The sequence below is a fragment of the Ceratotherium simum genome, chromosome 28 (genome assembly GCF_057802395.1).
Source record: "Ceratotherium simum simum isolate JZ-2026a chromosome 28, ASM5780239v1, whole genome shotgun sequence".
Classification (NCBI taxonomy): Eukaryota; Metazoa; Chordata; class Mammalia; order Perissodactyla; family Rhinocerotidae; genus Ceratotherium; species Ceratotherium simum.
Window position 1 is genome coordinate 62,217 of NC_141927.1, and position 27,792 is coordinate 90,008.

At 43.6% G+C, this 27,792-nt stretch overlaps 1 protein-coding gene and 1 long non-coding RNA gene across 4 annotated transcripts in view; both read right to left on the reverse strand.

Moving 5' to 3' along the window:
* LOC147913282 (uncharacterized) overlaps positions 1–17,010 on the reverse strand; it is a 29,975-nt gene extending 12,965 nt beyond the window's left edge. Inside the window, exons 1-2 of one of the 2 annotated variants that reach the window (XM_087418260.1) lie at positions 16,610–17,010; positions 3,675–3,799 (exon numbers count right to left, since the gene is read on the reverse strand). In XM_087418260.1, coding sequence (XP_087274386.1) covers positions 3,675–3,799; positions 16,610–16,792 — 308 coding nt within the window. In that variant the 5' untranslated portion in view covers positions 16,793–17,010. Of the gene's footprint in view, positions 1–739; positions 3,800–5,100; positions 5,204–16,609 lie in introns of those variants that run through there. The other variant, XR_015548773.1, reaches the window with a different exon arrangement.
* An 8,138-nt stretch (positions 17,011–25,148) lies between these two features.
* Positions 25,149–27,162, reverse strand: LOC147913283 (uncharacterized). Of its 2 annotated transcripts, none has more exons than XR_015548774.1 (3): positions 27,066–27,162; positions 26,424–26,726; positions 25,149–26,083 (listed from the first exon to the last, which is right to left on the reverse strand). It is a non-coding gene; the product is annotated as an uncharacterized LOC147913283 (long non-coding RNA). The 2 variants fall into 2 exon arrangements; XR_015548775.1 differs by having other exon boundaries at positions 25,149–25,412; positions 25,963–26,083; positions 26,424–27,162.
* Between the last annotated feature and the right edge of the window lie 630 nt (positions 27,163–27,792).

The following is a 27,792-nucleotide window of genomic DNA, read 5'->3' on the forward strand; positions in this document are numbered from 1 at the left end:
TCATTGCTTCTTACAAAATTCTGCATTCAGAATTTCCAGATGATGCCTCAATCCTACATTTTTATCCTACATTTTTGTAATAATAGGCCATTAGACAGAATTATAAATTAATGTCTAAATTGTGTGGTAAAACATTCTGGATAGGTATTTTTCCCAGCCAGCGATTTCTGATGCAAACTCCAACTTTTTGTTTGATTTTAGCATTCATATATACACAGTGTGAGAAATTGAATGTTGACTAAGGAACTAAAAATCACTGAAGACTTCCCTTTGTTCATTACACTTCAAGTATTTTATACATAGTGTGAAACCTCATGTCTACAATAGTTTCTCTATGAGTAAAAGTTTTTTCCATGCATATTACACTGAATAAATTCTCCAATTTTCTGTTATTTCCCTAGAGTAACCTCCTCCTGATAAAGACCTTCCTGTCTAATTTCCCATTTCAGTGAAATTAGATTATTATTCATACTGAGTTTTCTTGTGCACTCCATGACTAGAGATCAGCTAAAGTCTCTTCCACCTTGGGGGCCGGCCCGGTGGCACAAGCGGTTAAGTGCACATGCCCTGCTGCAGTGGCCCGGGGTTCACCAGTTCGGATCCGGGGTATGTACCAACGCACTGCTTGGCAAGCCATGCTGTGGCGGCATCCCATATAAAGTGGAGGAAGATGGGCATGGATGTTAGCCCAGGGCCAGTCTTCCTCAGCAAAAAAAAAAAAAAAAAAAAAAGAGGAGGATTGGCAGATGTTAGCACAGGGCTGATCTCCTCACAAAAATAAATAAATAAATAAATAATCAAAAATAAAGTCTCTTCCACTTTGATTATAAGTACAGGGTTCACCCAAGTGGAGTTCACTCATGTTGTTAAAAGATAAATTACAAATGAAGGTATTTCCATAATGAATATAGTCATGGAATTTCTCCCCTGAATAAGTTCTCTGATTTGTTTCAGATTAAACCTGTGGCTGACAACTCTTCCATGTTCATTACATTTATAGAGTGAGTTCTCTCATGTCTTGTAAGGCAAGAGCTTTGAACAAAGGCTTTCCCACATAGATGACATTCATATGGCTTCTCTCCAGTGTGAATTTGCTTATGTCTAGCCAAGGATGAAGAATGACTGAAGGCCCTTCCACGTTGATTACAGACATATAGATTCTATCCTATGTGAGTTATTTTGTGGAAATTAAAGTGAGCTTTCTGGCTGAAGTGTTTTCCACATACATCACATTTATAGGGTTTCTCTCCCATGTGAGTTCTCTGGTATCTATAAAGTTTCCTTCTACAATTGAAGTATTTCCCACATTCATTACACCTATAGGGTTTCTCTCCCATGTGAATTCTCTGGTGTCTGTAAAGGTTCCTTCTACAACTGAAGTGTTTCTCACATCCATTAAATTTATAGGGTTTCTCTCTGGTGTGAATTAAGACATGTTGAGTCAACGTGTAAGTGAGAGTGAAAATATCATCACAGCCAGTATGTTCAAAGGGGTCCTCTCCAGAGTAATATCTCTGGTGTTGGGAGAGAGACAAGAGACTGTTAAAGGACTGCTCACATACATTCACTCGTTCATTTTCTACATATGAATTCTAGGCTGATCATTCAGTGATAATCTCCAATTAAAATCTTCTCCATGTTACTTACGTACACATGGTGTGTTAATCTTCTGTATGCAACAAAGTTTTTTACCTTTTGTAGCATCTTTACTGGAAGGCTGAGTAATTTTGAAGATTTCATTATGTTTCATGCAAATAAACCATGCTTATGCAATTATCCTTTTATCAGAAGTTACAGTTTAGATCCAGGTTACTTTCTTCTCCAAATTGAAATTTTCAATCATGTTCTGTGAAATGTACTTATGCCACATTTGAACTATTGTTATGTGATTCTTCCAAATTGATAACTTGTCCCATTCCCAGGTCTTTAATATTGATGATCAAGGTTTATCCCTAAGAAACTTACTTTTGTCTTGCAGTTAGATAGATCTTTCCTGCAAATATCTTACATGGGTCTTATTTCTTGTTTTTTATGGCTGTTTTCCATGCCTGATATAATTGAAGAAAATAAGAAATAAACCTAAGAAATATCTTGAGTGGAATTAGGGGAATTAAATTGTTGAGAAGCACGCAAGGCCCATGTAAGTATGTTTCAAACACTGAGCACTGCATGACGAAATAATGTAAAATTGAAGAATATACCAGCACGTTTTAGAGTAACATCACTTAAAAAAAAACTTCAATGTTTAAGTTAAAGAAAAATAAAATAATGATGGGCTGTTGCAGAGGATATGAGAGTGGAAATCATTAAAAGGAAGAATCCAGAGACCGTGACAAAGACCACAATGCGAAATTTTACCTACAGTGAGGACAGGAGCATTGCTTCTCTGAGGTCAAATATAAGTATAGGAGGATACATGAGAAATTGATAACTGTGACAAATATTGACACAATCTGAAGAATATTGTCTCAATGGCCACTCATACTTTTCTGAAGCTATCATTCACTCAAGGAAATCTGCAGCCGACCTCAGTGAGGTGCTATTCACCCATTGACTAGCCATCTCCTCACACTGAGCACACGTGCCTGGAGCTCATCTGGCCTCAGGCCTCGGGGAAGTACTCTTTCTTCCCTCCACCACTCCTCTCCTAGCTCCAACTGGGAAACCACATGGAATATGAAGAACTGATACCCTATATTTGGGAGAATGGTACATGGATTTACAATTCTGTGCTGAGAACAGTGGATGATATTCAAGTCCAGTACAGGCTACTGAGGAAGAACAATGTGAGCACTGAAGGGTTGCCCAGAGAACAACACCTTGACCATTGAAAACATTCAAGGTTCTCACCCTAACGCTGCACCCAAAGACAGCAAAGACTTCTGGTTGCTGATGCTTCTGCCCAAGTGGAAAGACAGTGCAGAATGCTCAGTGTTTGCATCCAGAAAGTAATTACATGTTTACACAGTGGGTTGACATTATTTTCAAAGGGATACCATAAAGATAAACTCCACCAGAATATTCTGTGGAGTTTTATGTGGAAAGTAATACAAGATGTTAAATTTACTAGTGTGCTCAAGCCTCATCATGGTGCCCAGAGCGGAAAATATGTTAGATATTTATTTATTCATTCAAAAATAATCATTGAAGGGCTGGCCTGGTGGCGTAGCAGTTAAGTTTGCATGCTCTGCTTCAGTGGCTCAGGGTTTGCCGGTTTGGATCCTGGACACAGACCTACGCACCACTTATCAAGCCATGCTGAGGCAGCATCCCACATAGAAGAACTAGAAAGACCTACAACTAGAATATATAGCTATGTTCTGGGGCTTTGGGGAGAAAAAAAGGAAAAAAAAAAAAAGAGGAAGTTTGGCAACAGAAGTTAGCTTAGGGCCAACCTTCCTAAAAAAAATAATAATAATAATCATTGTATTCCCAGCCTTGTTCTGAGTTTTGGAGACAACATGGTAGAAAGATATAAAATTGTGGCCAGAAAGAGTATATTCAAATTGTGTAGTACATTTGATGAAAGTAAAGAGAGTAACAGATTTCATTCAGGTAGTTGTAAGTGCTACAAAAGAATATGAGTCAGGGCAGACAGCAGAGTGGCATATGTGGAAGCTGCTCTGGGTAGATGTTTTATAAATGAATGAACAAATAAATGTTGACAGACTCACCCACGGAGGCCAGATGACTGAGGTTCTCCAGCATCGCATCTCTGAACAGCTTTCTCTGGGGCATGTCCAGCAGGCCCCTCTTCTCGCGTCACGTCGACAGCCACATCTTTGAAGGTCACAAGTTCCTAAAATATCATAGATATTCTGGCTCAATCAGGGCCATCCCTAGCAATCTCCAGGGAAGGATGGTCAACACAATAGTGCTGGCAAAGGGGGTGCTGTATGTACAGAAAGCTAAAACTCCATTTGTAGTTCAAATCAAGTGTTACTCTGTGATCCTTCACACATACTCAAGAAGAAATACACACACACAGTGAGCACATAATTACTTCATTATAAAGGAATTTCAAATGTGGGATTAACCTGGCAATTTTCCAATAAACTGGTAATTTTACAGCAAACACAATACAAACAAGTGATGTCTATTAATATTAAAAGGTAGAGAATCATAAAGAAATGCCCAGCATTCTGCAGGAGGAACAGATTTCATGGAGAACTTGGGTCAGCAAGTGGATCCTTTCATCTCACAAAACTCACTTGTTCTTTACAAGATATGAGGGCGGACAGGTCCCAAAGTACAGTTAAGGGCTCCTGAGATTGTTGTCTGGAGGACGGTCCTAAAGTGATCCCTCCTGTGGTGAGCCCTCCATTCGTATCATCAATTATCACTTATCATTGTGTCAGTCTCCTGTACATTAATCTTGTTTTTCTGTTCAAAGGCAATAGAAGCCTCTTGATTAGTTCTGGCCTCTCCTAGTCCTTCAAAACTTGCAACCGGATTCTAAATTTTACTCTAACTTCTACACACATTCTGCTAAAATGCACAGCCAATTAAAAAATTACTCCCTATACATTGTTTTCAGATTTTCAATTTTAACAAATTTTAATTACAAAAAAGGAAAGTGGGTGATTAGGGATTAAGTGTTGTAAAGGAGATTTTAGTCATCTTTGGAAGTTTCCAAATTATTCAAATATCTCCTATAAAAACTTTAGTAAGTTTAAAATTGAGGAAAAAAATCAGATTTCTCATTGCATTCTCTTACATAAACGTGTCTTGTGTTCTCTTGAAAATTGAACAGCCCTCGGTCCTCTATCTGTCCCCATGTCAACACCGGGTTGACTAAACTCACCTGCTGAAACAACTACCTCCTTAGTGGACTGTAAACTTCTGCTCTTACTCATCTCCATCACCTACCACCACATGGCTAAGCCCGTTGCAATCACTACTACGGTTAATGAGTACATTATTTCCCAACTAAGACCATGGGATGGGTGAGAAAAAGCTGCAAAGACATCCTTAATGGAAAATGAGATAAATTAGCATAAATGTTGGAAAGGAAATTATTTCTTGATCAGTCCCCAACCAACCAAAAGCACCCCTGAGTCCTGGGAAAACTTAACTAGAGCTCAGATCCTTGAATACTACCTGGATGCTCTTAGAAGATTCAGGCCAAGAGAAGCCTTCCCATCCATTGGCAACAGAGGTGTCATTCAGGAGAAAGAACAAATCTCTGCTCCCCTATGGTTGCATTCTCAAGAATTCAGCCACCACCTCTCTTCCTCTGGATTTGCACTCACAGATAGTGCAAGCAGTAAGCAGGAAAAGCTGAGCAAGGGGAAAGAAGCCATGAGACTCCAATCTTATCCACAATTCCCAGACACACTGGTCATGAATCCCTGATACATCACCTGAGTGCAACCCCCCACCTCAGTCTACGAGAACATGCAGCGTGCCCTGATACAAGTGGAGGGGCTCTCACGTCTACTTGGATCAGAAGTGAGAAGACTTTGGCTACTGTTGCTAATAAATAAATACTCTTTTCTATTTTCAGACAAGGAAATGAAAAGCATTGAGTTTATAAGTTAATGAGCCCAAGTTTTTCATAGGGTTATTCAATTCCCTCCCTGAATCCCAAACCTAGGAGTCCCTGACTTAGAAAATGTAGAATGCAGGGGTTTTATGAGGAAATATATTTGTCCTATCTGATATTTTAGTAAAGTTGTAGCTAGAATACTGTCCTATATTAATCATCACCACTGACAACACCCCAGCATTTCATAAACTATACATTTGAAAGTATTGGTAAACTTTAAATTCTCACCAAAATTTTGTTGGTAATTTGATGTATTTCACGGAAAAACAATGACATTATATCACAAACAAAAGTAGATTTAACTCACCTCCTTGTACCTAAAGTCCAGAAAATAAGGAAAACAAAATAAAAGTTTTATTAACTATAACTCTCTGCTTGGAGATTTAAATATATTTGTTTAATTAATCCTCACAAAAACTCTGCTGATTTTGGTCTATTTACTGTTATGGACTGAATGCCTGTGTGCTGCCCACACCCCAAATTCATATGTTGAATCCCTAATCCCCAAGGTGAGGCCTTTGGGAGGTGGTTAGGTATAAATGAGGTCATGAGAATGGGTTCCCCATGAAGGTATTATTGTCATTATAAGAGGAAGAGACCAGAGCTCTCTCTTTCTACCTTGTTGGGACAGTGAGAAGGCAGCTTTCTGCAAGCCAGGAAGTGGCCCATCACCAGGAATCAAATTGGCTGACACCTTGATCTTGGACTTTCCAGCCTCCAAAACTGTGAGAAATAGATGTGTGTTGTGTAAGCCACCAGGTCTGTGACATTTTATCGTAGCCCACAATGACTAAGACGTTTACCTGTTTAACAAATGACATGAACATGGTTTCAGAAAGCTTTAGTAATATGACAAAATTACATGGCCAGAGAATGACACAGCTAGTATTTTAATTTTGCTGTAATTTTTTGCCAAACTCAGGTTGCTAAACATAGTCCTCTTGAAGGGTGCAAACCATACCTGGGTTTTACCAGGAATATCTCAAGATCAATAATCAGAGACCACAGCCAGTGATCACAGCCTTCTCTCCTTTCAGCTTGTTCACAGAATCACTCCCCGAGCTCAGTTCTCCTACCTCCTGGGAACCTGTAGCCCATTGATCCTACTTTGAGTCTATCTGCCCCCAACTTCATCATTTTTACTGACCAGTTCAATCTCCATTTACTCGTTTCTACATGCATCCAGGACAAAAAGTGTTGTTTTGTTCCAACTGCATATGCAGCACCTAGTTACACGGCTCATGCTCAGTAATATCTGAGAAAAAATAATCCCATTTTGTTAGTTCTGCCTTCTTATCTCCCTTATTCATTCATTTTCTCCACCCATTTCACTACCAACACCACATAACAGACAACAGTCATGTTTTCTCAAAACTCAACAATGCGTGTATGTAGTTTTTTCCACACCAGCAACCAATTATCTGACACCAACTGGGTGTCCAAAGATTCAGTTCAGTTCTGATACTATCCACTTGGAGTTAGTGTCAGATCCCACAAGTTAAAGGGCTCACCCCACAAGACTTCCCCCACTTCAGATGCCAGCCACAAATGGAGCACCCAGGCTACCCACACTTCTGCCCAGCCAATTACAAATTCGGGGGTTCCCATAACCTCTCAAATTAGGTTTGGTAATTTTCTAGAAAGACTCATAGAACTCAGGAAAACACATTACTTAGGTTTATTGGTTTATTATACAGGATAGGAATGAACAGTCAAATGAAGAGGTATATAGGGTGGGGTCCAGAAGCGTCCCTAGGGCAGGACCCTCTGTCCCCATGGAGGTGGGGCATGCTACCCTCTAGAACATGGAAGCTTTCACCAACCTGTAACATCTCCCAAACTGGTTCCTCCAGAGTGTTTACAGAGCTCAACCTCCTGCAAACTCTCCCCTCCCCAGAGGCTGCTGGGTGGGGCTGAAAGTTCCAACTCTCTAATCTGGGTCTTTCTGATGACAAGCCCCATCCTGAGGCTATCTAGGGGCCCCACCCTAAGTCACCTCATTAGCATAAACTCAGGTGTGAACCACAGAAGCTCCTTATGAATAATTAAAGCCACACCTATCACTCAGGAAATTCCAAGGGTTTTAGGAGCTCTGTGCCAAGAACTGGGGACAGAGACCAAATATATTGCTTATTATACCATGATGCCCTTCTTAATTACTTTATTTCACTCCATTTTGAAGCAAAAGGCTCATTTACAAACACAAACCTATTCATATCACTCTCAGCTTTAATTTCCTCTGGCTTTCCCACTAGCCTGAGAAGAAGGACTTTTAGACCTTCCATGACCTTCAGGCCCTGAAATCCACTAGGCTACTGCCCTGGCCAGTCCAGACCACCCCACTCGCCTGCCTCCAATCTGCAGTCTCAGCCCCTAGGACACAGAAGTTTCTGTTTGCCTCAGCTATTTTACACAAGTTCTGTCACCATGAAAAAGAAATCTCTAAAATTATTCCCATCTTGACAAGTATTTCTAAGACTGCTCAAATAAACTTTTAAGAAATTAACTATCTTCTGAGAAATTTTTCCTCAAGGATGTAATATCCTTTAGGATAATCCTTTAGGATTATGTACACAATGTATTTTTCCTTAATTTCTTTAAATTTTCTCTTTTAAACTAGCCTTTAAACTCCACAGGATCTGACAGTTTGTCCTTTTTATTTTCCAGTGTAACACTACTCCCCGTCTGGCACAGGCTTAGTTCAGAGTCTCCTACCACATGATACCGGCTCAATACAAAGTTGACATAAGGGAAGGCATACTGTAGAGGGGAAACCATATTGTGACTTGGAATGACCTCTGACTAACTCTGGACCTTATGGCCCCTCCCAGCTGCTATAAGTTGATAACTTTGTTCTTTTGAGTTCCTTAGGAATGTGACTGACCCCTGGGCAGAGAGTCTATGCTGATAGCCATCATCAATGACAATAGAAAGATCAGGGTAGAGGGCGGTGCTCCAGTCTCTGATGCATATCAAGGAAAACAAAGGACTGCCAGGAACTAAGACCAGATGCCTCCACCCAGTGATCAGATGGATGCCCCCACCCTGAGACCAGATGCCTCCCCCACTCAGAGACCAGCCCTCTATATATCTGGCCTGTAGTCTTTGTTCTGTAAGAAGGCTCTTTGAGTCAGCCATCTTCCCCCTTGCTAGCAAGCTGTAATAAATTGCCCTTTCTTTTCCACCATCTTGCCTCTTGACGATTTGCTTTTGTCTGGTGGCCAGCAGATCATGCCCTTTGTGCAGTGATACACATGCACACATCGCCTCAAGAACGCTGCACTGTAACCAGGCTGGAAAGACAGGAACACAAGAAATTGAGTACTTGATTTCCTAAATGCTTGCTATAAAAATAATACAGACTCACTTCAGTATTGATATCGTTCACTAAAAGACAAAATATTCTTTATGGAATCAAATGCCTGTGCCTAAAATGAATATAAACTGTCTGATTTTTCTTCAAAAACAATAAGATATGCCCTTAGATTTACAAACTTTTTAATATCATTCAAAAAGAAAAAAGTTGAAACGCATCCTATGTACAGGAAAATCAATATTAAAACTACATAATTTAATCTTGGAATCTGTAATATTTTGAAGTTTGTAGAGTATTACAGTCATTAGGATTTCAACTAAATCTGACTTAAAGAGATCTACATTGGATGGTTTTTCTCTTGCTTGGTAATAAAATATGGACACTCCAGAACCCTAAAAAATATTTTCCCTGAATATATATTTTCAACACCAGTATTTCTACTTACATGGTCACGCTGATGCCCACAGCCTGAGATTACATGTCCTCTTAAAACTAAAAAGCAGTAGGAATTCTCTTGCTGTAGATTCTCTAAGGTACTGACCATAACAACAAAAATCCATAAAACAGGCCTCTGGGAAAAGACAGGAAGTTTCCTTTTAAGACTTCTAGAAGAAGTACAGAATTAAAGGACATAATCAGTGTCCCTTAATTTTACCTACATGATTTACCTAATTAGAGGAAAAATGTTTTCTTCAAGAAGCATGCTTGATTAGATTTATCTTGACTGGCATCCAAATTACTCAGGATGTGTCCTTTGGATTATAAAGCTGATGAGGTTATATGATTGATGAGGTTATCAACTGTATAAAAAGAGAGCTCATCATCAAAATGGCACTCTGTCTGGAGAGAGAAATAACCTCTGAGCTCTGGAGTGTGATGGCAGTGACCTCATTGAAGACTTGCTTCATTGTGTTTTCCGTCTATTGGATTTCTGGTTAGTGCTGGAGAGAATTTTCACCAGGATAGACAGACTTCATTAATTTTGTAAATGAATTTAATTGGAAAATGATTGTTTAGTCTGACTGCAGGCATTTCCTGGCAGGCTCTCTGAAGGTAGGTAGTTATTGTGGACATAGATTTTCTATGGATTTATAATTCAAACATAAAAGTTAAAGGGAACCTTGCCTAATCTTAGCATTCAGGGAATAATTTTCTGCAGTTAGATCAGCAGAGGTTACAGTACACAGACAGATAAATGTATAATGACAAATGAAGTGAATGGTCTGAAGGAATAGTAGAGTTTTAATTAAGGAAGCAGGGAGGGCAAGAAGAAAGCTAACAGAGGTTGGGATTCAGTGAAGGGATTTCTGAGGAGTTGACATTTAAAGTAAGACTGAAAGAGAATGATCATGGGGTGAGAATGTGTGTGCGTGTGGACGGGGGTTTGTGTTTGTGTGGATGAAGGATGGTAGAGCTCAGTGCAGAAATAAGAGCAGTGCTTAATTGTGTTCATGTGGTTCTCAGAGGGCACGTAAAAGATCAATCCTCAATGCCTGGTAGAGCCATTACCTGACATTGGACTGGACTAGTAAAGGTGTATTTTTATATTGTGGGGAAATTAATTTCCTGAGACACATTTCATTTTAGGTGCATGTAACCATGCAAGTAGAGATGATAGCTCAGAAATAGAATCAAGACAAGTGTTCTGTCCCTGTCAACCGACAGGTAGAAGACATTTACTTAATAGAATAAATGTGTAAGAATGCCAGGACAGGGTGAAAAAGAGGAGAGAAGACGGGTTGGGATGGAATCTTTACACATACTGCCAGTGTTGAGTGTTCTTTGCTGAGGACATGGGGAAGAAATGACCACAGAGCAGTTTGAAAACAATTGGAGCCTGAGGCATCACAGAAAAACAAAATTCCCAAAGGGAGATCACAGTCCAGTTTTCTTTTGTTCCAAATAAAAGATTGAGACACACCCATTATATATTTTATAGGAAGAATATTGGTTGTGCGAGCAACATAAATGTGTGGGAAGATCATTGGTGATCTTAGTTAGTCAAAGGGTGAGGAAATGTAAAGAAATAGTAACTACATTTTCAACTTTCAGTTTGATTGAGACGGAACAGGAGCAGAAACCAGAGAGAAAATAGGTTCAGACAAAGATTTTGACTCAAAACGGAAGAGTCATGATAGTTTAATATTGAGTAGACAGATCAAAAAGAGTAGGACATGTATCTGGTCAATTAGATTTAATAGAAGCAATAATACAAAGTTCCTAAGATAGCAGGAGAGAAAGGGATTTAATTGGAGAAACTGGACGTGTGCAAGGTTAGAGAGGACTCTTCAGTTAACAGGAGAGACGTGGCTCTGGAGGGATGTGAATGCGGAGATAACTGTAGACTTCACGGAAGTCCTCTGAGGTTTGACAAACAATTTCTCCAACAATCTAGTTCATCAGTGTCATACAAGGCAATCCCTTCTGTGGAAACTGATGATAAAGGTGAGTATGTGTGTGATGCAACAGGCATGGAGAAGGTCTGAAGTATTTATGGAGGTAGAAGGATAATTTTGTAAGCAGGATTTCCAGTCATATTTGGAAGTTACTAGGAGTTGGCTATATTTTAACCAGGACCAATATTCTAGTCATAGGCCTTGTCAGATGCAAGCCACTGAGTAGTAAGAAATATGGAGTCACCAGGCAACAGAGGTGGTAAAAGCTCAAATGGACATAAGAATTGTCTGTTTTGGAAAATTATATTTAAAACCTAAATAAATTACTATTAAATTACAAACTGTGTTAGTATATAAAGTTGAAGTATAAGGTATTAGAAGAGAACTTTATATTTTGTTGAAGACAGCATAGAAAAAGCTTGCCTGAGGAAGCATTATCTAAAAATTACTAGATTGATGACCAGTAGGAATTAGCCTGTAAAGCAGTGCTGAGTCATAAAGGAGTAGAGGGAGAAGGAGAAGAACGTTTTAGGTAGACGGAACAGCCCTCATTGATAAAGTGATTAGACTGACGATTATCAGGAGGTGCTAACCATGGGAAGAGGGAGAGGTCTGCGCCATGCATTGCTCCAAGGTTGCTTTTCTGATGCCTGGGTCCTTCCCCCATAGGTACAAATTTACTGTGCTTTTGGGAGGTTAGCATAGGGATTGTTTAACACTCTCTAGATAATTCTAACGTGCAGCAAAGTTTGAGAACCATTGCAGGTGGGCAAAAATAGCATACCACTCATGCAATCTACATTCTCTAACTTTGGAGATAATTCCAACTAGGATCAAGAAAAGGAGGATGGCTCGGTAGGAGGAAGGATTTTCTTAGAAAGAGCACATGTATTCACCTTCCCCCTGCTGAGCACCTGTCTTGGTAGAGCTTCCTTATTTCTCCAGGACTCTGTCCTTTCAGTGCAGGCTGCCTCCTGGTTGAGTGTTCAAGGTCCAGGGAGAGGTAAGGGAACTTAAAGGAGCTGCAGGTTGGACCACCCACCATAAGAGTCCACCACAGCATCAGAAATGATCCAGTCTCCATGTGACCTGGGTCAGACGCTGTTCCTTTTGCTCCTAGGCCCTCATCTCATGGCCTAAATCCAGCTCAATTACTGTCACATAGATTCTAACAAAAATGAGGTAGGCTGACAAAAACCCTTCATTTCTGGCAAACCAAAGGATCAGGAGAAGCACAGAAACAATTTCTCTTGCCTGGAATCTCTAAAGGATCATAGGAATCAATGACTATAAGGGTCTAACATACATGGTGACCTTAGATTTGAATTATGTGGGTCGGGCTAAATCTTTTTTGAGCTGCAAATACAGGGATCGAGGGATCAGGATGCATGAAGTTTCCCCATGGATCCATCTCTCCCTGTCCCACTTGGCTGACCAGAGTGTAGGTCTGTCTCGGGCTCTCAGGGATCTGGGCATGGGTGTATCTCTGATGGTCAGTCAGTGATGGGGGTCTGGGCCTCTTGTTTCTGGGGCTAACGGAGGAAAAGGAAGGGTCTGCTCAAAGTAAAGACTGCATTTGCCTGCCTGGAGATGAGGAGGAGGGGTATTGAGGGCAATGGCCTTGGCTTAGAAGGATACAGAACTTGTTCCCCTCCTGGTCTTAACTATTCTTTATTTTTCCTTTTTTCATTTGCTAAAATCTGGGGGCTTGTGGAAGAAATAGTCTGAATAAAATTGCTCAGTGTTATGTTTAAAGTTTAGGAATACTGATCATCCAAATTCTATAAAAGTAACTTCTAAACCTCGGTATCTATTCTGCAGGTTGGGGGCAATGACATTGAGCTTGTTTATCTTTTGTGAGGGTTTAGTAAAGTAATTCCCAGAAGCTTAGCGTAGAGCACATGAGATAATTAATCAATCCAAAAAATATCAATACCCAATCTGTGGAAAGATGTCAAAAGGAAATTTGGGATGTGAAATAGTTACACTGCTCACAATGTGGCCCTCAAATCACAGAGAATGCCAGGGGTCATGGGGTCACAGACATATGGACTCAAGCCCCCGTACTTTGATAAATTATAGAGGAATAAAAGCTTACAAGACTCTATAGGAAGAAAATCCAAAGATAGATATAGGAGTTTCCCCTTTAAATTGCAGGCGCAGTTCTAAATACAAAATAATTGACTAAATCTTCAAAATATTTGTTGCTAGGAAAGAAGAGGTGTTTTAAAAACATATGTTCAGGAAGTGTGGCTCTGAAAAAATGAAATTTGTGTAGAGATTGAAAAGAAATGATAGCGGCAGTCATTCATGATGAGACCTGGGCAAAGTCCAATGTGGAGCCAGACAGAGCAAGTGCAGACGCCCTGACGTGCAAGAAGCCTGGTGGGATGGAGAGTCAGCAAGTGGGTCTGTGCACTGGAACAGGGAATCACAACACCCCCGCTGTCAGTTAATAACCTGCACTTCAATATTTATCTCAGTTCTGTTTTTATTGCTTGCAAATGATGCCCTATTAAAACCAGTTTGTACATTTCTCAGGCAAACAAAAAAGTCCATATGGAAGCTTCTTCATCAAAGGAAAATGGATAGCAGCATTAAGATATAATTACTGAGGCACAGTTCCTTACATTTATCCCAACTCAGTTATATCTGAGAGGCAGAGAGAGGTGAAAAGGGAGATAATGATCTTAAAGTAAAAAAGTTAAAGATATTTAAATTGAGTCTGAGATAGCTGGCTTCCTACTGCTGGTCCCTTATATCCTTTAAGGTAGCAATCCAGGAAAATTAGTGTTTATCAGACATGGGATTTCCTCAATCAACATAGTTTAATTATTAAGTAGTGTTCATTTCAAATAAAACAAGAAAATATCAACTCTCTATGCTCTCCCCTGTTGGCATACAATTCCCAAAGACTTCCCAGGGTATCCTCGTCCTTACATTGTGATTTTCTGTGCATCTTCGATTTCTACAGGGCTTCTAACTGGAAAAAGGGAGTGAAAAACCCCTATGATGGAAGCTCAACTAGACGGCTGAGATACAGCTAGTGTGCCTGGGTGCCTGGAGGAGGGAGAGCGACTCAAGGTTCGGGGTGGGGTGGGTAGTATTCGAAGTTCTGGCATTCTGACATTTGTCTCAGTTATCTCTTCTCAGTGCCAACATTCACTGAGATGATGGCCCACAGGACAATGACCATTCACATAAGAGAGGAAACACCATTTTCAACCCATTAGGTTCAGTCATTCCTTAGTCTGCCCAGAGCACCAGTGTGTTCTGTCATTAGTTGAGTCTGCTCACATCATTCATCACTATTCTCCTTGCCATGAAATCAATAATCCCCAGTCCTGACCAGCTGTTATATTTTAACAAATTCTGCTGGGGTTCCGCATGTTTTGTAGACATTTGTCCACAGAGCTCTTTCTTCAGACTTTTAGATAATGTTCAAAGATTCACCTACAAAAATGGCCCATGTGTAAGTCAAAATCCACATGATTACGTGGAAATAATTTATTAACTCAGCGAAGAGTGGTTTAGGAAGAATGATCATTAAAATAAACACTGCTTATGTAGCGTTGTATTTTCTCCTGAAAATGGGACCAGTTATTTAGTGAGGAAGTTTTTCTAAGGAGTGCCTGGAAACTCTTTTTAAAATAGTAATAATGATAATGAAAACATAAAGTGAAAAAACTATATTTCAATGCACTGTCACTTCTTTTTACTTCTCAGCTTTCCTCAGATCTAATCCCCAGCCAAGGAAACAGACTCAGAGACACAGTATACAGACTTGGGTTCACTCAGACAACCACCTTACGGGCTCAGCTTCTCATAGGGAGATGTGCATCCCACATGGACCCAAGAGGAATCACCCCAGGCTATGTGGAGTCTCCCAAGCACATATTATGTATAAACCTAAACGTAGAAGATTTGATGGAGGAGGTAGTTTGGGGCTGGGTGGGTTACACAGGCAGAATTATATCACTTGACTCCTATGTAAGCAGAGAGGGCCTGAAGAAAAACTAAATGGAGAGTAAAAATGGCAAGACCACTTGACCCCAAATGGTATAAAGTCCTGGCTCCTTAATCAGAGTCCACTTCCCAGCAGGCCTGAGCCAAGTTAGCTCAGCTCAGGGGAGGTGAACTCAGCCTTGGAGAGCTGGAGGAGCAGTGGGCAGGGCTGCTGCTCCTTCTCTACATGACCTCCAGGGTGGTTTCTGTTTTATTGCCCAAAAGAAAGATAGCTTCCAAATTTTAAATTGATTTGAGTTCAAATATTAATATTAAATGCACTTAAAAGTTTTGAGAAAATCAGATGGGTGTCCTCTGGTAAATAATCTTTGAGAAATTTCTGCAGCATGAATAGCTGGTATCTGGTATTGCCAAATTCCAGCCAGCGTGAACTTCAGAATTTCCAAAAGAAATTTAAAAAAAAGAGATATTAACTTACATTTTACACACTAAAATTTATTAAAGCGGGCCTGCCCGGTGGCGTAATGGTTAAGTGCGCGCGCTCCGCGGCGGCGGCCCAGGGTTCGATGTGGGCGCACCCGATGCGCGGCTTGTCAAGCCATGCTGTGGTGGCATGCCATATAAAGTGGAGGAAGATGGGCACAGATGTTAGCCCAGGGCCAGTCTCCTCAGCAAAAAGAGGAGGATTGGCGACAGATGTTAGCTCAGGGCTAATCTTCCTCAAAAAAAAAAAAAAATTATTAAAGGTATAAATGATGCTACCAAAATGCGAAAGTCCAATTTTACTATTGTATTTTAATGTTCATGAGACTAAACATCCCTATCAAATGTCCCCGGACACTGAAAAATTAATTTTTCATTAGTTAAAAGAAAAATCCCCGTATTTCCTAAACAGTATCCATTTTACAAGCCTGATTATCCTAATTTGACAAAACATTCAGAAATAGAAAACAAAAGCAGATTAAAATATCTTATATTTTTCAATTAAATAAATATCTTCAGATAGCTCTGTGAATAAACAAAAAGAAAAATGTGAAATTACAATATACTTAGAAATTAATGACTTGAGGTCTTGAATTTACAAATCATCTCAAGAAGTGTGAAACAGAAGTTCAATGTAAAGCAGAAAAGAATTTATGTCTACAGCAGCAGTCAATGTTGTTCTTTCTCTTTTTTTTTGCTTAGAAAGATTAGCCCTGAGCTAACACCTGTGCCAATCTTGCTCTATTTTGTATGTGGGTCCCTGCCACAGCCTGGCCGCTTACTCCACCCCAGGGAACACAACCCCAGCTGCCAAAGCGGAGCACACCCAACTTAACCACTAGGCCACCGGCTGGCCCCAATGTTGCTCTTCCCAAGAAAGCATCAGCCCTGCACCCTCACCTCTGTTTTGGCCCCTGGTGTCCCTGCCTCTCCCGGGAACGGGGACCAGATGAGGACAGCGAGGTCGGGGCACAGTCCTGCCCGTCGCGTCCCGGTTCCATCACCCGCACACACAACACAGTCCTGGCTCGGTGAAATCACCCACTCTCCGTGCACAGGCCGTCGGGGCCCACCGGCGCCCATCTGGACCGCGGGGTCCCGCCAAGGCTGAGTCCCGCCGGGCGCTCGCAGGACACGTGTCTCAGACCACGGACAGGGACTTGACTTCACCCGTTTCCATTTGCTAACAGGGAAACATCTCAGTGCTCACTACAGTGGCCTCAACTTCCAGCTCTTACACTGGGCTGTCTGAAACATGACCCTGAAGCACGGAGGACGCAGCCGGGATCCCGGAACCCCAAAGCCACGCAAACGAAGCCAGAAGTGTAAGCTTGACGCGTGTTGAGCGCAAGGCGGGTCAGATCTGCAAAGGGTCTGCGGGCGTGGCGGAGGCTCAAGCCCCGCCCACGCCGGGCCCGCCCACACCGGTCCAGCCTTCTCGAGGACACGCCCCCACTCTGGCCCCGCCCTCTCGGGAAACACGCCCCACGTTGGCCCTGCCTTCTGGGGGGACACGCCCCACATCGCCCCCTGAAGACACGCCCCACGCTGGCCCCGCCCTCTGAGGGGACACGCCCCCACGCCGGGCCCGCCTTCCAGAGGACACGCCCCACGCCAGCGCTCCCTCCCGCTCTGACCCTACCTCTAGAGGCCCCGCCCCAACCCTCGCCAACCGCGCATCTCTAGCCCCGCCCTCTCCTGGCCGAGGCCGCGCCTCATCCTCCGTAACGTCTTGTCGACGCAGACGCGGGGCTCCCGGAGCGGAAGTCCCACTCCTGCAACTGACTCGCGGGCTTCGTGGTTCAAGCGCGCTCGTCGCGTCCCCTCCCGCCCCGTCCTCCACGCCCGGCCCGGGCCCCAGCGGACGTCCCAGGCCCCGCCCGCGGGGTCACCGCGTCGCCCGGAGATGCCCGGGGCCGGTCGCGCCGCGGCCGCCGCCGTTTCCGGTTGAAGTCGCTCCGCGGCCGCCGCGGCCGCCCCGCCCGCCTGTCTGCGCCGCTCTCTCGGCCGCGTCCCGCCCCGCACCGTGTCCCGTCCCCCCGGGACGTGCGTTCTCGCCCCGTCGCCCCCTCGGCCTCGGGGCAGCCCGGGACGCCGCGCCCTCCCCCGGCCCTGGACTCTGCAGACCCGGCCCTCTCCGGAGACCCTCCCGGTCCACGTCCCCCTGCGGCTCCCGGGGCTCCCCTCGCGGTCACCGCCTCAGGGAGGGTCTGAGCCCCGGGCTGGGCTGGGGGTGCCCGCCCCGCCCTGCGACGCCCCCTGTTCTCTGCCCCAGATCCCGCCTGCCGCTGTCCTGCCGAGCGTCCACGGTCCCGATGTCCCGTTGCCAAGTGCGCTCTTGTGATCGGAGGGCGCTGTCTTCCGTCCCTGTGGGCGTCGGGGTGTGGCGGGGGGATGAGGAGAACAGAGACAGAGCGAGGAGACCGAAGAAGTGAGGGAGAGTGAGGGCTTAAAAAAGGGTTAGGTGGACAGTGGGAGGTGGGTGGGTGCAGTGGACTTGGTAAGACGCAGTAATAGTTAGAAAGAAAGTGACCAGGGCAGGAAGCAGTGGGATTACGTGAAAACAGACAGAAAGGAGGTGAACAAGGATAGAACAGGTGAGGGGACTTGACCAAGAGTAGCAGTGGGGCAATAGAAGGGTAGGTTCCAAATTCATTAGATGGCTTTCTAGTTTCCACATTGCTTTCCGTTTCAAATTTATTGGGTCAGGTTCAGATTAGAGGCCTCAAGCTTTTCCAGTCTTCATTACGTGTTGAAAATATTATGTGATACTTAGTAATTTTACACTTTTAATGTGCGCTTAAGGATACTGATAATTTTATATATTAACACTCAAGCCTAACTTAATCAGTCTAGTATTTAACAGCTTCCTTTCTTCACTTACATCATCTTCTTTTGAATTAGCTGGCTGTGAGCTAAGATTTCCAACTAAGTGTATGTTCTCTTCAGGTTCCTTTTGTCCTTTCTTTACAGACATTCAAGGATGGGCTGGATTATCGAGTTGTCCTTGTTGCCGCCAGCCCTCAGGGGGACGTGTACAAGTCATTCCCTGGGTCCCCTGATGATGTAGGAAGTTTGTCGTTTCTCAGTGTGTGCCTCACCTTCCCACTACCTTCCAGTCCAGCACCAGCCTTCCCTGGGCATCCCAGGGGACTTAGAACATTTCTAGGAAGGCCTAGAGAGCTTTCCATGGGGCTCCATTTTGGGCAGTGGCATCTCCTAGGCTCCTGAACTGACCTAGGAAATTCTGCAGAGGGATTAACTGGCATAGATGCTCTCTCCAACCTTTGCAGAAACTAGTGGCTGTTGAGTCCCCAGGGCCACTTAGAAAATTTTGAAGGCTGTCAGGCAGGGCATAGTTGAAGTTCACTGGTGTTCCATGTTAAGAAAAGCGGTTCCTGGCTTGACTTAAACTTTTTCATGTTTCTTTTTGTGGCTCTCATGTGTCAAAATACCCTGACTGGTGTTTTTACTTTTCCCATGTTCCACTGGAAAGAGAGGTTAAAATAGAGGAAGAGGGTGGTCTGATGAACTTGGAAAGACAAAATAAGAGTGAAAGAGAGTGAATGAATATCATATTTTGGTATTTAATTTTTGCTAGAGATCGGCAATATCCACTTTTCCTCTTCAAATTTTTTTCATATGGTACAATTTCACTGAGCTTGTTTTAGTGTTTTTAGGATAGAAATAAAAACATGAAATTTATAAGGCTTCTCTTCAAGAAATGACATCTGAGAATTCCATAATATTTTATCTGAGATTGTGCAAGACCAACAGGACGAAGACTTAAGTTCATACTGTGTAATGAGTCATGGAAACCTTATTAGACAATATTCATATCTTGTTTAGCAGCATGCATGAGAAATGGGTGCATTTAGTAGCAGCAGGAACTCACTTTCATAGAGCTCCTGGTTTCTGTCTACTACGCCAAGTGATGCATGGAAACTATCAAATTTATTGTTGAAAACTAGTCGTATGGATTTTGTTTAATTGAGATATAGTTTCCAAATGGTACATTATACGTTCATTGTAAGTTTTGCTTATATCAAGAAGGATGTCCTTAGAATAGGTGGTCATATTGATTTCTTGTGTAATCCAACTCATGTCACAGGAGTAATATTACTTTTTCTTCTTTCTTTTAAAAAAATTAGAGTGCTAGTTATATGTGTTCATTGTTCCAAAATAGAAATTAGCAAAAAATGATAGGGCATGAAAAGTCATCTGGAAAACAGTCTGTTGTTCAGGGACAGCTCTTATTGTGGTTCCTTTAAATGTGTTTGTGTGCTCCAGGGAAGCCGAACTCAGGATCTCTCCTTGCCTCCCTCCAAAACTCCACCCACACCAAGCGTTAGGACACAGCCCTCGCTCAGCCATGACCCCCTTGCTGCGCATTCTCCTGGCCTCCTTCGGGTCTGGATGTTTGGGTTTGTGCTCTCTGTCTGGGGCTGTTGATGGGCCATGAGATTGGTCCCTGGGCATTCTCCTCAGAGTTCCCCAGCTGCTAGGGAGTGACCTGGGCAGCATCAATGGTTCCCAGGTCCTGGAGTGTACTGACAAAATTCTGCACAGGCTCCAGCAGGTGGGGACTTCTCTCAAGACTTCTTGACTTGTGCTGGTGGGTTATGGGCTGTGAGGGGTCTTAGGAAATTTGAAGTGACTCTGGTGGTGCGAGGATGCCTTCCCAGTCCCTTCAGGCAGCCATGAGCCCTTGCTGGACCCCAGGTAACTTAGAATATTTTCCAGGGGCTAGGGCAGGACAAGACGCCCTCCTCAAGCCTTCCCTGTAGAAATGGCAGGTCTGGGCGTCTGGAGGGGGACTTGAAAATTTGCAGGCACTTATCAGGGGAAATGTCATCGGGAGGTACCCTGGTGGCGCGGGAGCACCTGTGTGTGTGTACATGTTGGGAATACTCAGTCATCCTCTCAGGTAAATCAGACCTTGATTGGATGAAAAATGTTATTTAATGTTTTATAACAACAACAGCAATGATAAATAATAATAGTGGTAATAATTACAACAATGGCGATGAACATCAACAATGATGATTATGTTCTTTATGATGACAGTGATAACCATAAGAAGAATCCTAAGGTGATGGGAAAATAGAGTACACACCTCCCTGAGTGACAGAGTACTCAGATCAGGAGTTATGGAGTGGTTTGAGTCAGAGTCCTAGTTCTGTACCTTGACACACCTTCCATGAAGGTTAAGGACAAGAAGCAGAAGGGAAAAGCAAACTACCAGAAGTACAGCAGAGGTGTGGTCAGGGGATTCCTGGGTGGACGCTGGGGGGATGACAAGAGCCCACCCATCGTACCACAAGGCTCCCTGCTGGGAAGGCAGGACTCCTGATGCACGCCCACATCCCTGCAATGCGGCAGCTGTCTGCCGTGAATATTGAGCCCCCAGCAGTATGTCATCCCTCACCACCCTGCTGCCTTCTGTTCTTCCCAGGCCAGAAGGTCCAGACGTCTCTGTTTGCATATTCCCACTGAGAGCCATTGGAGGGCATTGACCTCAGAGATATAAAGCCAGGAGATGGGACACAGGCTGGTCTTTGTCCATCAGCAACCTCTGGACTTCACATCTTCCCTCACCATCACTTAGCCACCATCATATATACCCCATTCACCTTTCATCGGTTACCCCTGGAGAAATCTTTATTTTCTGTCTCTTTGAGATCTGCTTTCTGGTAAGTGACAGAGCTATTGGATAAAATAACACCAAATTTTATATTGTGATACCATACACTTGAAACTAATAAACTTATCTTCAACTAATGGTCATCCCAGAAACTGCATGGAGATCGTTCACTAATTCCTCATCAATGTGGTGTCTTCTTTTATAGTTAGAATACGTAAGTGTGAAAAATAGGCTAATTCCCTGCTTTTTGGTGCTCACATCCAGATCTTTTCTGTAGCCAAACTTTTTCCATAAGTGGTGAGATATTAAATATTTTATGCTTTGCAGGTCTTCAGTCTCTGTGACAACTGCTCACTTTTTCCATTATTGTGCAAAATTAGCCATCAACCGTATATAAATGAGTGTGGTTATATTCCAGTGGACAAGGACCTTGGCAAAGGACAGAGATTCATATTTTTATGCACCATGAAATGTGCTTCTTTTGATATTTTTCAAAATTGAAAAATGTGAACACGCCTCTTAACTAGCACACTGTTAAAAACAGGCAGCAGGCCGGATTCGGCACATGGTCTGTAGTTTAGGACCCCTGACTTGCACCGTTGTTTCCATAGCCAACTCTTTCATCATTAACAACATTATTTCAAATATTCTCCACTTCACCCAACTTCTACCCCAACTCACTCAACAGTTGTTCTAGACCCCACTTCATAAAGAAAGTAAACCATCTCTTTGGAACTTCCCTTCACCAAATCTTAAAAAAAAAAAAATCCGTTGTGTCGCTGACTTCCTTTCCTCCTTCCATCCTATTATAATAAAGAATGTGTCCTTCTAAGAGTCTTCCTTGACCTTTCCAAGCTGAGAAAGTTGCTTTTACTTCCTCAGACTTTGCACTCTGTTGTATGTTTGGGTTTAATACTCCGTCTAAGGACATGTCTATCTCACTTGGAATCTCCCTTTCTTCCCCTTCTACTTCAATCCAGAGAAAGCTGCTTTTAATGGCTGTTTTGATTAGATCAGGTCTAGGTGCATGATCTCACAAGTTCAATTGATAGTGGCCTTCATTACATCTGCCGAATTTCTTTTGCCACGTAACATGCCATAATCGTGAGGGTAACATGAAGGGTCAGATTTCCTGGGGGCACTTTTGGCCTAAAGTAACTACTTGAAAATGAGCAGTCTGCTGGCATCCACCCCAGACCAGAGGAATGACTGGTGAGTGATCTTTCGCATTTCTGCATTCCCCAAGGGATTCCTGGCCTAGGAGGATTGTGGTTGGTGTGAGACAGGAGCCCTGAAGGTCTGGGACTGCTGCTGGGCTCATCTTGTTTCCTTTCTGTTGTGTTCTGGCTGCTTTAATTGTGCCCAACAGATTGTATCAGGGGATTTTCAGCACATTTTCTGTAGACTATAAGGCAACCTTTGATTTGCATTGCTTCCTCTATCCTAACAGTTTGTTGTTATTCTCTGGCACAAGTTCTGTGGATGATCCATCTAGTCAAGAGACTAAGCCAGATTCAAATAGAGAGATTCCCCCAGAAGACACAGATGTAAAGAAATGGTCTAAGGTAGCTGTGGGAGATTGGCTCACAGTGTATCCACCGCGCCTTGAATTCGTGCCCTTCTGCTCACGTACCAGCTGCAAACTGCCATGATTTCCCCAGATGTAAATAAGAACAGCTATGACTCATAGTTTTTCAGGTTTTAGCACTTTACACTCACAAAACCATTTCCACCCCTCAACAACCCTGTGAAGACGAAGGGCCATCCCTCCATCTGTGCATCACCCAGTACATGAGGGAGCCTGGCTGGAATCCAGGCAGGCTGAGTCCAGACTTTGGGCCCTTGACCCCTGAGCCGTCTGGCCCTAGGAGGAGCTAGTTCAGTATTCTTCTGGCCATGGGGCCACTCTCACGCCATGATGATGATGCTGTGGATGGTGAAGATGCCAGTGCAGGTTATGTGGATGATGGTAGTAAGGACAGCTACCGACATTGATTGAGACAGCGTGGGCATGTTTTAGATGAATGAAATCATTAATCTCCACACAGCATCCTCTAAGTCAAGGACTACCAGTATCTTCATTTTCTTGTCCGTTGTCAGAGCACTCACAAGGGACACTGACTTAGTGCAGCAGCTGAGAGCTTAGACCCTGGAGTCAGCTCCCAGCTCTACATCTGAGAACTCTCATTAGCTGTGGAAGCTCACACAAGTATTTGGCCTCTTTGTGCCTCTGTGGCCACATCTGTGATACATGAAAATATTGGCCCCTCCCTGGGAGGGATGTAGTGGGGAATTACATGAGTCAGTATAGTACCTGGTAACTATAAAAAAATGAGAAACAGGCCAGCCCTGTGGCTTAGCGGTTAAGTGTGCACGCTCCGCTACTGGTGGCCCAGGTTCGGATCCCGGGCACACACCAGTTCACCGCTTGTCTGGCCATGCTGAGGCGGTGTCCCACATACAGCAACTGGAAGAATGTGCAACTATGACATACAACTATCTACCCGGGCTTTGGGGAGAAAAAGGGAAAAAAAGGAGGAGGATTGGCAATAGATATTAGCTCAGGGCCGGTCTTCCTCAGCAAAAAGAGGAGGATTGGCATGGATGTTAGCTCAGGGCTGATCTTCCTCAAAAAAAAAAAAAAGAGAGAGAGAGAAACCTTCCCTTACCTCTGGATAACCCATGCATCTGCTTCCTCATCTGCCACATTTTTGTTAATCAAGGCTGAACTGCTAAAGCATGTTTGGAAGCAAGGTCCTCTGACCTGAAACCCATTCTTCTTTCCAGAGCGGTGGGGAAGTGGTTGCCTTGACTGGCGGGTATGATGCTGACGAAGGGTGGAGAAAGCAACATATAATTTGTTGTTGGTGCCGTCAAGTGGATTCCAACTCCTAGTGACCCTGTGTACAGCTGAGTGGAACCCTGCTCAGTTTTTCTGCACCATCTCTCACCTTCCCATGCTGTATCAGCCAGTGCTCCACTGCTGTTCACAGGGTTTTCATGGACAATTTTTTTCAGAAGTTGGGGGCGATGTCCTTCCCTTAGCATGTCTTAGTCTGGGAGCTCTGCTGAAACTTGTCTGCCATGGGTGACCCAGCTGGTATTTGAAATACTGGTGGCATAGCTTTTAACATCACAGCAACACGCAGCCACCACAGTATGACAGATGGGTGGTGTGGTTCCCTGACTGGGAAGTGAACCCCGGACCAGAGTGGTGAGAGCAGCTATTCTTAACCTCTAGACCACCAGGGCCAGCTAATATATGATTGCTATGGGCTAAATGTTTGCATCCTCCCCAATTAGCATGTTTAGGCCTAACCCCCTAATGTGATGGTATTAAGAAGTGGGGCCAGTGGGAGGTGATTAGGTCATGAGGATGGAGTCTTCATGAATGGGATTAGTGCCTTTATAAAAGGGACCCCAGAGAGCTCCCTCACTCCTTCCACCATATGAGGACACAGAGAGAAGATATCGTCTATGAACCAGGAAGAGGGCCTCACCAGACACCGAATCTGCTGGCACCTTGATCTTGGACTTCCAGACTCTAGAACTATGAAAAATAAATATCTGTTGTTTATGCCCCCCAGTATGTGATATTCTGTTATAGCAGCCCAAACTGACTAAGACAATTGTGATTAGTCCTTGCCTTAAATTAACACTTTACCAAGGAACCACCCTTCCAGATTAAGTGATCTATTCATTTATTTATCCTTTTACTATTTCTCAGAAACCTCAAATCCAACATGATACCAAGCAGTGGGCTCACTCTGCTGGCTGTAATCTGAGCCAATTAATCACAACAAGTTAAGGATCAAGAAGGGAGGTTTTAATTCAATTAGCTAGCATAATGGAGAAGATGGCAGACCAGTGTCTCAAAAAAAAATCTTCAAAGATTATAGAATCTTGAGACAGTCATGTAGGGAAAATGGGCAGTGAGAAGGGGGACCAGGGATGTTGGTCTCCAGGGGTGACAGGCTCCAGGCATCACATTGTTGCCTTCTTCTGTTAGCTGTGATGGATTCCTTGTAGGTGTGTTTCCCACCTGCGGTTAGCCTATTCCTGGAGAGAAACTCATAGAACAAAGTTTTAATTTATCAAGCTATTGGGGGGGGGGTGGTACATACGTAAGCAGAGGACATAAGTCAAGAGAGCATGTGAATTTTTTAGAGTAAGTGCAGAGCAGCGAGTGGTCACACAGAGGAGGGGCTGGGGCCATTTAGCACAGCAAGATGGCCTCACTTTTGCTCACTTACAAACCTATACACTACCCCCTTATTATAAATTATATAGTCAACAAACGTGAATTTATTATTTTAGGCCACTCTGATAAAGGTAAATTTACTAAATCATAAATTAATTTGAAACAGCTTGGGTTAGAATACCTTTAAAAGATTTTGGTGCCAATTTTTTCCCCATTACTACTCTCATATACTCTTTGAGATAATTTTTCTTTCAGTGTATAGGCTGCAACTCAATTTCATTTCCAAAGGAGTTAATGGAAAAAGTACTAAAATTTTTCAGGGCATTGAATTATTTTAAAAAATAAAAAGGACACCAAGGAGATGGATTTGATTTTAGAGAAGTAAGTACTCAAAAATATTTAAGTGACCTTTTGGTCGTCCATATGCTTGCAGACATCCAGGCAGGTCTTTCTGTGGTTTTATTAACCTTTGCACGGGGCTGTGGGAGCGCTCTAGTAAACACAGGTCACCGTGCTTCTCAGACGTCACCTTCAAAGGAAAGAGGCCAGAGAGAGGGGCGAAAAGCAAAAGTGTTACAAGCTTTGGTATCAACAGCCATGCAAGGTGGCTTCAGGGTTGGTTCTGCTGCTGCTGGTGGGAGCCGCTGCACGTCCCCCACCCCGCCCCACCCCCCGCCCCCGCCCGCTCGCTCTAGTCGACAATGTAGAACAACTCTTTTCTAAGCCTGGGGGGATATTCTTTCTTAATGCTCTTTTCCTCGGGTCATCCTTTCTTGCCTCTTGTAGTCATCAACAAGTCGAGGACCAGGTTCAGGAGAGAGGCCACTCTGACTTGATTCTAGACCAAAAGATAAGAGGAGTATGTGAACCTGCAGGGTCCCCACTGAGTGCAGCGGGATGAAAGAGGAGCTGCATGGGCCAGGACACTTCACTCTGCAGATCTTGTCTCCATCCCACAAATGCAGTGGGCTCCACGCAGGTTTCCAGGGTTAGGATCTAAAACAAAAGTGTCTCTACCCTGAAGATGTAAATGACAGAGTGATCACAGAAGTGCTCTAAAAGACGACCAATGGAGGCCAGAGCATATGACCCAAAAAGCTAGTGCAGGAATTTTGGGCGTTTTGTAGTCATGGACACCGTGGGAAATCTGATGAAAATTGTGGGTGTTTTTTCTGAGGAAAAAAAAGAACAATTAGATGTGCACACAAAACTGTAACATTTCAGAGTAGCCCTGAGTTCCCTCTGCGACTGCTCTAGGGAGCTACGTATCTTGAAGTTTCCCCGATCTACTGGGAGCCCAGGTAGGGGAGGCGTTCAGCTAACATTCACAAAATGCTGACTGTCAGGCACTGAGCTCAACTATCCATCTGCCCTAAAAACCAGGTCCCAGCTAACTGCCGGTTCCCTTCCTGTTCTTGAACCATCTTGGAGGGAGGGCTTACCTAGGACCCTAAGAGATACCAGCCCGCTGCTCAGGCCCTCCTCCCACAAAGTCCATCCCCCAGGCCTACCTCCCAGATGGAGAGCCGCTTGTCCTGCTGACACTTCCGCCAGCTAGGCAGGGTGTGCTTGCACTCCAGCTACACGTAACAGCGTTTTTCTGCCTGGCGGAGCCATTCCCTGCTGGCCAGTCTCCTCTCCGGGAAGGGCTGGAAAGCTGCAGTTCCGGAGCTGCGGGGTGTCCTGTTCACTGGTTGGCAGTTTCTTCCTCAACAGGCCTGAGGGAGGGGCCAATCTGGGAAAGAATAAACTTAAGAGATGCTTCTGCATCCAGCCAAGCCCGCTGTGAAGAAAACATGCTTCCCACAACATTATGCTACTTGTTTCTTCAAGAAAGCTGGAATTTGAGAGAAATAGGGTCAACCATCTCACAGCCTCTGCCGCAGAGCAAATACAAGGCTGGGAAGAGGGAATCCTCACAGTCACTACTCAGAAAGCGTTCTTTTCACAACGTTGGGCTGAACTTACTGGAAAAGGCCATCTTATGCATCTTCCCTGAAAAATAGAAATGCAATTAATGCATTCTGAAAGACCGGTCCACACTACCCCTTGTCAAATAAAATCAGGTTATGCAAAGGGAAAGACACATTTTTTCACATGCAGAGTTACTTGAAAATAAGCACCTTTGGAAACCTGATAAGCTCTGGGGAGCTTACAGAGTCTTTCTGGGTGACTTACCCCTACACAGTGCTAACTGGTGCTGTCCACTTGAGTTCCAAAGTTTTTTCACACATGCAC